The following is a 15,968-nucleotide window of genomic DNA, read 5'->3' on the forward strand; positions in this document are numbered from 1 at the left end:
TATATGTCATTTTCTCGATATATGCCATTTTGTCCGTATATTTCCAACTAGTACTTTTTTTGTACAATAAACATACTTGAAACATTAGCTATTCTGAAAACATTAAACTTCTCTTCCCCTAGTTAAAATTAAGGAAGTCAAATATGTTTTAAACTTGCAACTTGTTCGAATTTCAATCAATGTTAGAACAAATTATCCCTATACTAATTTGACTATAATTTGGTTGATTTCATACATTTGTTACAAAATATAAAATAAATGCGATAAAGTGGCCGTCCTTTAAATTGTTATTAAGTAGCTTAAATAAATAATAACTATTATTAATTATTTATAATATCAAGTTCATGTAAAATTAAATTCGATTGTGAAAGTAACACCCTGGTGATGAAAATTTCTTGGCATTCATTTTTTTGTTTATCCAAATATAGTGAGCATAAATATTAATATTTATGGGCCAATTCTGCTGTAAAAGAAACCAATGTTATGGTAAAACTATGTTATCCTGAATTTGCATATAAAATGGTACTAAAAACTATCAATATGCTGTGTATTTGCTGTGCAGTTAAGCGTTTCAAATGTAAAATGTTCTCATAACTGCACCTTTGTGATGTGTCATAATAACAAATGCGAGAAGTTAAATTTTATGTGTAAAATGCCTGATCGCACAGCAAATACATAATTTTTTGATAGTTTTCAGTACCGCCTCATATGAAAAATGCAGCGTAACAAGGCGTTACCAAGACAGTGGTCAATTTTGGTCTAAATGCATGTTTTTCAAATTTCATAATCCATCTTATCACAAACCAGAAATTTCTTTGATATTTAAGATCGACTTAAATTGTCAAATTGATCATTCCAAGCTAACAAACGCATGTATAAATAAAATCTATCATCAATTAATCATCGATCCAAATAATTAATAATATATTAATGTTAGATGATCATTCATTTTTTAATCATACATGTTTTACATACCCAAATTTTTATATAAACACATTTCGAAGGAGAAAACTTACTTGGTTACTTAATGCAATATTGCATTCAAAAGTACGCAAATATACATTATATGATTAATAAACTGATTGTATACATATTACTTTTAATATTTATCACATTTAAACCACTTCTAAAATAATTAAATATTATCTATTATAACTTATTTTATCACTTTTCAAGCCAGATGCACTGAACTTCAGAAATTTTGATAGACGATATATTTTAGCAGAAATATTCGTTCTCATTCAACTCTTATAATTGTTTAATGCAATTGGCAGTTCAATATATATTACATAAATTAAAATATATCAGATCTGTTAATAAAATGAGTTATTGTAAATTTTTAATACAACTTACTTGTAATGTGTAGAATCTTATATTTAATTAAAATTATTCTCCTTTTATAAATTTGGAGAAAAGGCCGTTAGCCGGAAACCTACAGTCAGACCGTTGATTCTCTTTTGACTATGTTAGACAGATCGGACGAATTGTCTTCTTCCGTCAGGCTCGTCATTGGCCTCGAAATCTGAAAGATTATAACATATTATTAATAATATTATAGAGTATTATCAAAAATCAGAACATATATAAACTTGAATGACATTGTGCCTTGAGACAAATTATTGGGACCTCCTTCTTTTGAAAACATGTTTTGAATTTTTAAAAAATAAAAAAATATATCAATTCTTAGACAATGTTCACATAATTTGTTTACATCATTCATCAGAGTTATAATTCTATTTTGTGAAAAAATAATGACCAACAATATAATGAAAATCATCTCTTTTTAAATATGCTCATAATCTGAAAATTATGTATTCATGGAAATCAAAATTGTTTAGAACTCATTAACTTCCTGTAGGGAAAGTTATAGTAACCGCAAAAAATCGAAAATATTTTTTTCTGTATCTCTACGTTTCAGAGACACTCATACATTACAAAAAATAGGTGTAAGTGTGTGTGTGTGTTAGATACAAATGTTCGTTCGTTCGATTTCGGGAACATGGTCCAACCAATTTGAATGATTTAAAAAAGATGCGTTTCTTATTGATAAGGAGGCGTGCTGATTAGTTTTTGGCGTAAGCAGGCCTAGCCGTTTTGACGATACGAGGAAAAAAGTGCCAAAAATGGTAATTCCGTTTTTAAGAGAACGGAGTGTACGATTTCAATAATTCAGAAAACATTTCACTTGTATTGACAAAATGAAGAACTGATTAAATTTTTGGGAAGCAGGTCTAGCGGTTTCGGAAATTGAGTAGAAAAAGTACAAGCTAGTTGTGTATGGCATCGTGCCTTAAGGAAATTGCTGGAACTTCCCGTATCGTAATGAAATGATCGAGAAATATTAAATGTTTTCAAATAGATTTTTATAAATATTGTAACATTGTTTAATATTTATAAGAATTATATAAACTGAATTGCAAAGTTGAAATTATTTGTTCAAAATATATTAGAACAGAATTAAAATTAAAATCTGAATTATTTTCGATACACAAAAAAAAATTTTTTTTCGAAAAAAAAATCTTTTTTTTGAAAAAAAAATTAGAAACAGATTTTTTTCAAAAAGCAATTATTTTATTGAAACAAGCAGAAAGTTCTTTGAATAATTCGGACGCTTAATTCTCTCAAAAACTGTTCTCTGTATCTTCGAAATGGCTGGACCTGCATTTGCTAAAAATTAATCACCTCTTCTCCTAATCGTTAGTAATTGAATGTTTTTAGATAATTCAAATCGGATGCTCCGTTTTCCCAAAAGTCGATTTCTATTTTCTGCACTCTTTGCTCAGTATCTCCGTAACGGCTGGACCTGTCTTTGCCAAAATATAATCAGCACATCTCCCTATCAATAGGAATCGAATGTTTTTTGAACCATACAAATCGGTTGATTCGTGCGCCCGAAAACGTGGACGAAAAAAATACGGATATACAAAACACACACACACACACATCCATTTTTTCTGAGGCATGCCAAATGTTGTTTTCGGCCCATTACTATAACTCCCATATGGGGGGTTAATAATAAGTATAAATTTTATCAAAATTTCTATGGGTTCCGTAACATTATTCATGTTTGACTGCGACACGGCGCTTAACGCGCTTCCATATTTCGTCTCTAAGCAGCTAAAGCAGCGCGATTGTTTTGAAAAATATGTTCAAAATTTCCAAAATATTTAGAAATTCAAAAAGTAAATTCAAAAAAGTAATTTTTTCAAGAATTTCAAGATTCCCAAAAATCAATTTTTTCCAAAGAAAAATTTGGAGATTTAAAAAAAAATTGGTACGGGAAGTTCCAGCAAATTGCCTTAAGACATGATCAAAATTTTATATTTTACGTGATATATGTTTATTAAGTTTTTGATTAATTTGTCTCAAATTAGTACACAAAATTTAAACTATTTGCATTGTTCATAAATTTTTCTGGAAACAGATTTTGTTTCGTGATATATATTTATATGATAATTGTTTATCTATATCTTACAATTAATAAAAATCCCCTATTTAAAATGAAAGACCCGTATAGAAATGATATCATCGAGAGCGAATGACGAATTTTTGCATTGGCACTCGACTCGGACGTAACGCACTTCCGTTGCATTTGTACGGATTTACATCCTAGTCGCGCCTAAAGAAGTTTTACTTAAAAAAACTATAATTTAAAATAAAAATACATACTGAATTTCTAGGCAGAGGTCGCATTGGTATACTGGTGACCGCATTCACATGGGAAGGCGGCGGTCCGTGGTACATGTTGGTCACACCCGCTACGCCGCCGCCGTAGCTCGGCCACATGTGCCGGGGGATGGCGCGCGCTGGGTACAACTGAAAGTAAAAATATCAAATAAAATAAATTTATTTCACAACATAGTTGTATAATATACCAGCATGCATAGGGTAGAGCTAGGCTTAAAGGTCCGTGGGTAAAAAAGTTCACCATCATCATTTCAAAAACGATTAAAGTAAGATATTTTGACTATTTTGTATATATTACACTATCATCATCGTTTAAAAAACAAGATACTATTTTAAAGTAGATGGCGTGAAACAGCTATCGCTTCAATTAGGACGACATCGCAATCATAAGATAAAAGGCCACATTATCAATTTTTTTAACAAAAGTATTTTTAAATGGACGTTTTCTCAAAAATGGCTGGACTGATTTCTAATTTTGACAAATGCCAAAAAAAACGATACCAATTTTTGCAAACTTTGACGAATTTTCAAAGTTAAACCAATTATCGTACGGCCGTAATATTTTAGTATGATCTAGAAGACTATCAAAAAAATAATAATGAAAATCGTCGACAAAAATTTTTTTAACACTTTATTACAAGAAAACGGCCCGGCCGATCTCTACCAATCGCAAAAATTTTTCACTTTTCTACTATTTACAAAGAAACGGCTTTGCTGATCGTCGCGCAAAGTTGATAAACACTAGTCCTCATGTATCTCGATGAGGACTAGCGTTTATCAATTTTGCGCGACGATCAGCAAAGCCGTTTCTTTGTAAATAGCAGAAAAGTAAAAAATTTTTCGTCCACGTTTTAGCCCGCAGTTCTGAATCGATCTTGAAAATACAAAAACCGTTCGAAAGATATTGATTGGGAATCGTGCTGATGAGTTGTTGGTAGAGATCGGCCTGGCCGTTTTCTTGTAATAAAGTGTTAAAAAAATTTTTGATGACGATTTTCATTATTATTTTTTTGACGGTAGATACTATAGTCTTCTAGATCATACTAAAATATTACGGCCCTACGATAATTGGTTTAACTTTGAAAATTCGTCAAATTGCAAAAATTGGTATCGTTTTTTTGGCATTTGTCAAAATTAGACCTTTCATTGACGATTTCTCAAAAACGCCTGAACCGATTTCAGAAATTTAAAAGCCATTTGATGTATTTCGATGAGGACTATCGTTTGTCAGTTTTGTGCGACGATCTGCCAAGCCGTTTCTTTGTAATTTGGAAAAAAGTGTTAAACCTTTCGTCCACATTTAAGCTCATCCTACCGAACCGATTTTAAAAAATCAAAAACTGTTCGAAAGATATTAGTTGGGAATGACACTGATTAGTTTTAGGTGAAAATCTACCGAGCCGTTTTCTTGTAACTAACTGTTGAAAAAAAAATTTAAGCCGATTTTTATGGATTTTTTTTAGCGATATGTATCATAGTCTTACAGAACTTACTAAAATATTACGGCCTTACAACAAGTAGTTTAATTTTTAAAATTCATCAAAATTTGAGAAAATGAGTAGTTTTTTTGACGTTTATTTTTACTTGTATAACTTGGTATAACAATATAGTACTTGGTCTTAATAAACATACTAAACTATTAAAATCCTACGGAAATTGGTTCAAAATATATTAATTGTTGATTTTTGAATAGTTGCTTTTTGAAAATACTCCGAGTTAACGGAGTAATCCTCTCGGAATACTTCTAATCACTCATAAATTAATTTGTTAATTATTGATTAGGTCGATTATTTAAACATATCGGGAAGTTTATGTAACTTGCCTCAAGGCTAAATACCAAACCAACTAGTTTAGTTTACGATACCTGAATATAATTTTTAGGTGTACGCTATTTAATTGTTTTATAAGATGTATTAATATTTTTCAGTTAGATTCAACAGTTTTTTTATATGACCTCCATAATAGCTTACACGTGGTTGGGGTAAAAAGAACCACAAACAACGTAAGAATAGTAAACAATAAGAGAATAGTAATAAAGTGAAATATGTTACAAATACATCAATTTTTCAAGAAATAAAATTAATTAATTAAGTAGTTATTCCAACTCCGATGATTATTTTTTTTTGTCAGAGTTCCATACGAAGATTGTATGCATTGTAATTTTTCTAAAAATATGCCCATACAATATGTATTTCGATCATAACTGTATTCATCTTATTTGTAATATTTCATTTGTATTTCAAGAAACAATGAGGCTGATTTAAAAAATTCAACAAAAATAAGAGTCAATAAAGATTTTTGTTTTTTAAGTTTAACAACATGTATTTAAATTATTCGTGAATTTAGATTATGCGATATATATATATATAGATAAGGAAATAGATAGTTCACAATATTTCAGGGTCATTGGAATAATTGCGCATTGCGCCGCTAGAGGCGCTAGTGGGTAGCAAAGGTGTAGAACTTGTTGCAAGTTGTAAATGGTTTACATACGAGATAATTTTCATTTATGTACCGATATTGAGTTTCTACACAGGTATATCTTACTAATATACAAAAAAATCTGATAAAGAGATGTATGCATTTTCTTAATTATAAGTATAATACACATGTTTAAACGTAAATTATTAACTTCCCGTAGGGTAAGTTATAGTAATCGCAAAAAATCGAAAATGAAAATTTTTATATATCTTTACGTTTCAGACGTTTCTGAAGGATGTATGTGTGTGTGTGTGTGTGCGTAGTATGTATGTGTGTGCGGAAACAAATTTTCGTCGACGATTTCGGGAACACGGATGAAGAAATAATTTAAAAAACATTCGATCCGTATTGATAAGGAGACGTGCTGATTATTTTTTGGCAGAGGTAGGTCTAGCCGTTCCGAAGATATGGGGCAAAAAGTGCCAAAAACGGTACCTCAGTTTTTAATAGAACGAAGCGTCCGATTTTAATAATTCAAAAAACATTTTACTTGTATTGACAAGATGAAGACTTGATCAAATTTTTATAAGGGCAGGTTTAGCGGTTTCGGAGATATAACGAAAAAAGTAAAAAAAAATGCCATTTGGCGGACAAAAATTATCATTAGATATATGTACATCAAATTATCAGATATTTTATAGAGATTTTAACAATAAGTATAAATTTTGTTTACATTCCTATGGGTTCCGTACCAATGTTTACCCGCTAGACAGCGACGCGGCGCTTACGCGCTTTATATTTTGTCTCTATGCATTTAAAGCAGTACGATTGCTTCGAAAAAAAGTTCAGATCTTCCAACATATGTCAAAATAGAGAAAACATTTTTTTTTCAAAAAAAAAGATTAAAAAAAAAAAAAAATTAAATCTTTTTTTTCAATTTTTTTTTCAAAAAAAAGTAATTTTATGTCAAATTTATAGTTTCTCAAAAATCTTATTTTTTCGAAGTAATTTTTTTTTCAAAAATGTTAATCGTTTTAAAAAAAAATAATAATTTTTGGTACGGGAAGTTCCAGCAATTTGCCTTAAGGCGCGATGCCCTAATTGCCTTAAGACAGAATTCCACTTACAGCTAGTTTGATATATAAATGATATCACAAAAACATAATTAGACCACAAAAAAAAAGAAACATGATCAATTTCACCAAAATACCAAAAAACATATTCCTGCAATAATAATTAGCTGGAAATTTTGTTGAACATAGTGTGATAGGTGTTGATTATGAGATAATTGGTTTGGTTTCCACAATATAATTGCTTAAAGTCAAATAGGAAAAAATTTGAGCTTTTCTTATTAATGTAGAAAACAATGATTTAAGTGTTTTTTACTAACCGTTTGATTATTAAGAATCATATGCTGTTCTCCTGGCGGTATCCTTTGCAAAGGACTCGGAGGAATATTCATATTCATGCCTCCGATTCTACAACATTGACTAATAACTGGCGAGCCGCCTCTTGGAGCAGCTATCGTTGCAACAGTGGGTTGGCGACGCAGAAACTCTGCCTATAGGGTGAATAGATATATAAGTTAATAAGTATACAGAAACTACACATTACAACCAATACAGTAAAAAGAGTAAATATCATGAATTTAAAAATATAAATCTTACAATATTACTCATTATTACCTGCTCGTCGGCTTCAGCATCCGCCACAACATCAGGACCCCGTTCGTCACCACCGCCCGCCAAACCGTCATCTGGACAAGCAACGCCTGCTCCACCACCATTCGCATCTTTGCCTCCAGTGGCGGTCATTAAAAGGGCGGCATGAACACCACCACCACTAGTCATGGTGTCACTTTTGTCACTTGGCCCAGGAGATGCTGGCTCACCATGTTTTGGGGCTGCTCCGTCAATACCTCCAGTAACACCACCACGACAACGCCTGAAGTAGTTCAATAACGAAATGAGATAGAAAACAAATTATGAAGCGGGAAAATATTAAACATGTCTAAAACCGTATTTAAATTATAGAAATTAATTTTCCTTAAATTTTGTTAAACATAATACATGAAATCAACTACGTAACTTCTAATCCAGGGAGCAATTCTACGATAAATAGAAATGTACAATCCTATCTTTGTATGAATTTGTATTCAAATGGGTTTTATGTGATTAACGTCTGATTGCACAGCAAATGCATAGTTTTCTGGCTTGATTTTTACTGCCAATTCATACAAAGATAGGACATGGTAACATATCGTTTCTATTTTATCGGAGAATTGAAACCCCTTAATTAAAATTTTGACTATTTTAATTCTGCTCTAAAAAAGTTAATATTTGAAAACTGTAAAACCAATTTAACAAAATCAAATTGAAAAATTTTCGTTACTTTTTTTTAAAGAATTAAAAATCGTTGCGATATTGAAATGAGTTTGCTCATTTATAAAAGTCAAAAGGTGACTTCTATAAGCGATACAAAGAAATATTTAAAATGCAAGTAATTAAATTAAGTCGACAATAAAAAATACTTTAAGCATTTTGAAATAATGAGGATCGCTACTAATAATACAATACTACTAATAATATACCCATCTTATCGTAATATTAAACATGATTACTCTCAATGGTTTAATGAATAAAAGGTAATCGATAAATTAAAATTAATTGGTAAAGTTTGCAAAATGATTAATAATTTAAATAAACAAACCTTTGAAGTCTCAGCATAGCTGCTACTAAAAGAGCTACTGTTATTATTGCAAGAATAGCTCCAATTGTTAACGATAAAGCTGGAGTCATCCGGAAGAATATATTTCTACGCGGTTCTAAAATAATTAAATATTTATTATAGTTTTTGATATTACCATCAATAATTTACTCAGTAATAGTGAATTCAATATCTATAAATTACTACTTGGTAATGTTTGAAATAACGAGTTAAAGATCGTTGCTTGATTTTTTACGAGAAATAGTAAAAGTTCGAGATTATCATAATTGAAATAAAATTCAAGATTAAATTAATTAGATATTAACAGGTAAAATATTACACAATTTTAATTAAAAATTTTGGTGATTTTTTTTGACCATTTTGGTCAATTACACAATTTTAATTAAAAATTCAATTGATTGAAATAAAAACCTTTTTCTGAAGTCAATTGCTTCTCTGGCAGTCTGAGGGTTGCAGCTTGTAATACTACAGGTTCTCCGCGACCTTTGGCGTTGAAAGCATATACTCCAATTAAATACCTTCCACCAGGATTTAGACCAGCAACTGCGAATCTAAAAATAATTATAGAATTTTTAATCAAATTTAATTTAAACTAGTTGGTATTGGTATTTTGTCTTGAGGCAAGTTACATGAACTTCCCGATATGTTAGAATAATCGACTTAATCAACAAAATACATTAATTTATGAGTGATATTTCAAACCGAACGAACAGGTGAACTCCGAGTATTTTCTAAAAGCAAATTTTCACAAATCAATAACTTTTATAATTAAACCAGTTTCGGTATGACTTTAATGGTTTAGTATGTTCATTAAGACCAAGTACTCTATCGTAAATCGTCGAATTTTAATTTTTCTAAACGTCAAAATACTACTCGTTTTCTCAAATTTTGATGAATTTTTAAAATTAAACTACTTGTCGTAAGGCCGTAATACTTCAGTAAGTACTGTGAACCATGATGTATATCGCCAAAAAAACAGTTGATTACAAGAAAACGGCTCGGCAGATTTTCACCTAAAACTTATCAGTATCATTCCCAACTAATATCTTTCGAACAGTTTTTGATTTTTCAAAATCGATTCGGTAGTATGAGCTTAAATGTGGACGAAAAGTTTAACACTTCACTCAAATTACAAAGAAACAGCTCGGCAGATCGTCGCACAAAACTGACAAACGATGGTCCTTATCGAGATACATCAAATGGCTTTTAAATTTCTTAAATCGGTTCAGACGTTTTTAAGAAAACGTCGATTAAAGGCCTAATTTTGACAAATGCGAAAAAAAGAAAACCAAATTTTTGCAAACTTTGACGAATTTTTAAAGTAAAACGATTTGTCGTAGTGCCGTAATATTTTAGTATGATCTAGAAGACTATGGTATCTATCGTCAAAAAAATAATAATAAAAATCGTCGAAAAATTTTTTTTTAACAAAAAAACTAATCAGCACCATTCCCAACCAATATCTTTCGAACGATTTTTGAATTTTCATAATCGATTCAGAATTGCGGGCAAAACGATAGTCCTAATCGAGTTACATCGAATGGCTTTTAAATTTTTGAGAAAGCCGTTTTTGAGAAAACGTCGATTTACGGCAAAAAATCTGTTCACATACACATACACACACACATACTTTTTGCAAAATTCGTCTCATCCGATTCAGAAGGGCTTAAAACATAAAATTAGCGAATCGGATTTTTTGATGAAAACATAAACTTCTCCTTCGGGAACTTAATAAAGCAATGACGAAGTAGATTAAAAATACAATATTAGAAATTAAAATCCAATTTAGAAAATCTATAATCTATAGTATAATTGATTATGGTATAATGTAGATTTTTAAAAATATTTTTAATTCAATGATAATTTGTATCGATATAATTACCCATAAATTACATGATCGATAATTAAACTATGATAATGATGTGATTATCACAATAAAATTGCACAATAAATAAAATAACATAACATAATTAATTACAGTAATATTTTTAGTTTCGGGTATATATAGAAAATAATACCCATCATCCTATATTGAATGTATAAATTTAAGTGCAAAAATTCTCTTAAAATTATTTACTTATCTATTCAAATAGTTTGATAAGTTATCTAGATTGTTTTACCTGGGCACTGGAGAAGTGAGATTTGCCCTTGTCGTTAAAGTTCCCGAATCTCTTGCTTCTAATAGAAAAGACTGAGGAAGACCTCCATCAAATCCAGCAGAACAACGAACAGTTAGAGATGTCAAAGACACGTTTGTTACAGTACAATTGTGGACTTGATCAGGACGACCTGTAAATTAAAAGAAAAACATATATATTGCTAACGTTTATTTAGTAGACATAAATCTGTTCGTAGTTATATAATCCGAAAATAAAATTTAATCCTTGTTGTTATTTTAAATTTATCATTCATTTTTGTGCTTAGTAAAAAATATTGTACAAAAAAATCGCGCCAAAGTTAACAAAAATTTGTTTAAAATTTTACAAATTATTTTAATTACAAAATGTTTATAATTTGTATCGGGTCCTTTAATGAATCTCATTAATTACATACCAGCTGCAATGATGTGATAAACACAGGGAACTCTTTGGCTGCCAATGCTATTTGTAGCCCAACAGAGTAGTGTACCATAATCTAGTTCGGTTACTGGAGTGTAGGTCACCACACTGCTGACAAAAGTGGCCCCATTCATATTGTCCAGAGCGCCGGTACTATAATTAGATAAACAAATATTTTTGAGAATTATTCACATAAAATTTTTACATATATTTAATATATATCAAATATATAATTGTAAGTATTGGTGACTGGTGGGTAAAAGGATTATTCGTTCACTAAATTGCTCTATATCAATTTGTGACCTTGATGTTGATACGACTGTGTAACCAACCATTAATCATATTTCCGTTTTATTTAAAAACTTACGTGTCTTCACTTCTGGCCCTGGCCACGTGAGCAGCTGCAACTTCAATGCTTTCAGCCGAATTATTGAATGTCCATCGAAAAGTTACTTGTGGTGGATTTGCTTCCACAGAACATCTGACACGTGCGCGCTCCTGCTTTGCTACTCCATGAACACGTGGCTGGTTTGGTCTGCAGGTTGGCGCGACTAAAAATTAAAATATCATTTTATAAATTTATTTAAGAAGACAGAATTTATAATTTTACATTTTGTTACATCTTAGTTACAATATACAAATTTAAACATTCACAAAATTATTTTGTAATTTTTTATTATATGGCTTATTTGGATGGAAAGCCAGTAATTGTCTTATCCTATTACTGACATATATGACTACACTAAAGAGTATTTTTCTACCAGATATTATTATAAGCAACTATGTCAATGGAAGACGATTTTTATTTGAGATTATATTTGAGCTCTATAATCTCAAGATTCTCAAGGTTTTTGGTCGGGCTTGGCCGAGGTTGTGATCGAACCATTAATCCCGGGACTTGTTTGTACGTTTAACTCTTACTCTAATTAACAGACCGAAAAATCCAAAGATAAAAAGAAGAAGCTTGCATATATTGCAAAACCCTCTTTTACCGTTTTGAACCTGGTGAAGTTTTGTTCTGAATGCTACGATGTATGATTTGTTTCCTTTGAGCAATATGTGCTGATATCCAAAAGAGGACCAAACAATTAATTTGTGACTGCCTTCCTAAACATTAGTATTTCAGTAGATCCTTGCCTTTGATGTCACTTGGTTCGTACTATATAGACAACGAGATTTTTAATATTAGCTGCATTTTTTCTTAATAACTATGCTATTATAGTCCGAATGAAGACCAAGCAAATAATTTGTGACTACTTAGATAAAATACTATCTTGCTGGTAGTCAATATGCCAAAATGAGTAAAAAAGATTGAGACTGATTATAACATCATTGAACAACTAAATATCATAAAAATAGTGCGCTTAAGTTCACACGCGATTGAAGTAAACCTTATTTGCTACAGTACAAGATGGCATTTAAGTTAAAATAAGTACATCATATAAAAATTTTGAATAATGTTTATTAGTAATATGGTAACACCCGTGATGCATATATTTACAAGTGTCAACCATTTATATAGTGATAAATTATAAATTATATATTTATAATAGCATTAAAAATATGTATAATATTTAAAAAAAATAATGTAATTAAATTCATACTTCAAATATGACATGATCGGTTTGTCATTGTAATTAGCATTTAGAAATAAACCTTCATAAGAGAAATAAAGCAATTGCTGATTAATAACTTCTATAATATTCGTTCAAACAGTGGATTATGTTAAACAACGCCTAAACAAATATTGTTTTCGCAACTTAACTCATCATGTAATAATTGTGATTGAAAAACTTCATGTAATTAAAATTAACATACATTCATTGACTGATGAATTTTTTTTACTTTTTCGCTGGCGATATAATCTCATTCTTTGAACAGCTGTAATATCTGTTTTGCCTAAAAAATATTTTCCATTTAAATGACCTCAAAGATTTATAGAAACTATTTCAATAAAGTCATGTTTCATACACGGCGCAAATGCTGCATTTGTTTTATTATTTTTATTATAATTCTTTATTGGGGACAGGGTAAAATATTCTTCTGATTCAGGCATTTTTCATTAAATCAAGATTTGCACTACGATATAACTTTAAAATGTTTACTTGTCTATGCCGATTTATTTGTTGATATCGGTACGCATACAACGTTGAAGCCGGTACGCATACAACGACAGACCTCTCTTCACATACGCGACGACTAATCGCAATAGACCCGTATAGAAATGATATCATCGAGAGCGAATGGCGAATCATTGGCACTCGACTCTTACCTTATCTTATCTGCCGTAACGCACTTCCGTTGCATTTGTACGGATTTACACCCTAGTCGCGCCTAAGAAGTTTTACTTCCAAAACAAAACACCATACCATTTTGTCCGTACTTGCCCGTATGCTTTAAATTACAGAATGAATACATATACATTTTCGACGAATTAAACATTATTTTCAAGAACATATATTAATTTGGTTTTCACAATTAAATATATGGTAAGTATGTTCCAAAGACATCTTCTTGATTATTTTTAAGCGAAAGCAAAAATTTTATTTTTGAAGTAAACAGATTAACATTTACTTAAATAGTAGAATCTCAATTATTTTGGATTATGTTGATTATTAATTAAGGTAATATTATTTTAATTTATTACAACTAGTTATTACGTCTAACGCCACTAAATTCAGTAAGGAATATATATTTATAAATTAGAAAAGAAAATTTTTTTGCTCTTCTGGGAGTCAAAATTTTGTTATATTTGTAATTAATTCAATCCTTTTCGAAAATATATATTGTATGTATGAGAAAATGATAAATATGTGGTGAAATTTGTAATATTATTTGTAATAGTGTAGAGCGGCGCTTAAAAGTCTGTGGGTAAAAAGGTCCACCACCGATATCTTAAAAACAGGTAAAGTTAGGATTTTTTAACAATATTTGGAAGTAGAGGGCAAAATATGTATAACTAGCCATCACGATGATTCTTACGATGAGATAAATGGAAATGTTCAAAAATCCCTAACAAAAGAATTTTCTTTCGTTGTTGGTGTTTTTGGTTGTGAGCACTGTTGTTTAGTTTACAAGACCTTAATAATAATATTATATGTATGTTGAAAATTAGTATATAGCATGTTTGCCAAAAGACCATATAAATGACGCATAATTTTTATAAATACCATTATTAGTAAGCACGATTTTACCCATACCCACTACTCCGTATAAAATCTCTGCACGTCATAATAGTAAATCTCTATATATTATATATTGAATATTATAGAGCATGTAGGTCTAGTGATGGAATAGATGGAATAGTTTTGCATATGACAAGTGTGCATATAATAGTACTAACATAGAACGTTCAGCTGGAACGGTTTGCTGGGCGCGTCCCCTTCGGCGTTGAATCCGACGCAAGTGTAGTTTCCGGCTGTCGTGCGACTGACGCCCTGCAGCACCAGTGACAGGTTACTTATTATAACACCTTGGCCGACGTTGTGAGGCAGAGGACGACCCTGGAAATATCAGACACATTCAATTACATAGAAAATGTAATAATATGAGTTGTTAAGTGTTGTAGCGAAACAACATGCATTTTTAATAAAACAGACGAAAGAAAAAAATAATTTTCATAGCAAAGTTTCATTACGAATCAAGTAACAATAAACCTACCGACAATTCTTGTTCACCTATATTTAAAAATGTATTAACTTCCCGTGGAGTAGTTATAGTAATGGACCGAAAATCGAAAATGAAAATTTTCGCATTTCTCCACGTTTTGAGGGTTTCTGAACATTTTGGCATACCTCAGAAAAAATGAATGTGTGTGTGTGTGTTTTGTATCCGCATTTTTTCGTTCACGTTTTCGGGCGCACGGATCAACCAATTTGAATGGTTAAAAAAACATTCGATTCCTATTGATTGGGAAATGTGCTGATTAGTTTTTGGCAAAGGCGGGTCCAGCCGTTTCGGAGATACGAAGCAAACAGCGCAGAAAATAGAAATCGAGTTTTTGAGAGAACGGAGCATGCGATTTGAATAATCTAAAAACATTAAATTTGTAATTATTAGGCAAAGTGGTCATTAGTTTTTGGCAAAGGCAGGCCTAGCCCTTTCAAAGATACAGAGCTAAATGTACAAAAAAATGGCAGTTTTTGAGAGATATAAACATCCAATTTGAATGATTCTAAAAATTTTATGCTTGTGTTGACGAAACAATTGCTTTTGGGGAAAAAAATATTTTAATTTTTTTTTCAATTTTTATTTTGTGGATCGAAAATATTTCAGATTTCAATTTTAATTCTGGTTAAAGTTCTAAAGTTTTCTTATATACACTTTAAGTGAATAATTTTAATTTTGTTATGCAGTTTCTATAATTCTTTTAAATATTAGACGATTTGACAGAATTTATTATAATCTATTTGAAAACATTTAATATTCCTCGAACATTTCGTTACGGTACAGGAAGTTTCAGCACGATGCCATACCCTACCAGTATTATTATTGAATTCAGACAATGATGATTTTTTGTTTATTGTAATAATAAAATAAACAAATTTTCATAAAGTTTCATCGATATAATTCTAA

At 30.5% G+C, this 15,968-nt stretch overlaps 1 protein-coding gene across 1 annotated transcript; it reads right to left on the reverse strand.

Annotated features, from left to right (window-relative positions):
- Positions 1-1,415: 1,415 nt before the first annotated feature.
- LOC113386844 lies at positions 1,416-14,896 on the reverse strand (the record flags this gene model as incomplete). Its single annotated transcript, XM_026624604.1, is given in 10 exon segments — positions 1,416-1,522; positions 3,670-3,816; positions 7,499-7,669; positions 7,794-8,052; positions 8,818-8,932; positions 9,247-9,386; positions 10,956-11,124; positions 11,389-11,504; positions 11,761-11,944; positions 14,737-14,896. Coding segments are annotated over 10 exon segments (1,545 nt in total), but the record flags the coding sequence as incomplete, so codon positions are not given.
- Between the last annotated feature and the right edge of the window lie 1,072 nt (positions 14,897-15,968).

The sequence above is a fragment of the Ctenocephalides felis genome, unplaced genomic scaffold (genome assembly GCF_003426905.1).
Source record: "Ctenocephalides felis isolate EL2017-DRISC unplaced genomic scaffold, ASM342690v1 CF-g0.4_SCAFFOLD_03571, whole genome shotgun sequence".
Classification (NCBI taxonomy): Eukaryota; Metazoa; Arthropoda; class Insecta; order Siphonaptera; family Pulicidae; genus Ctenocephalides; species Ctenocephalides felis.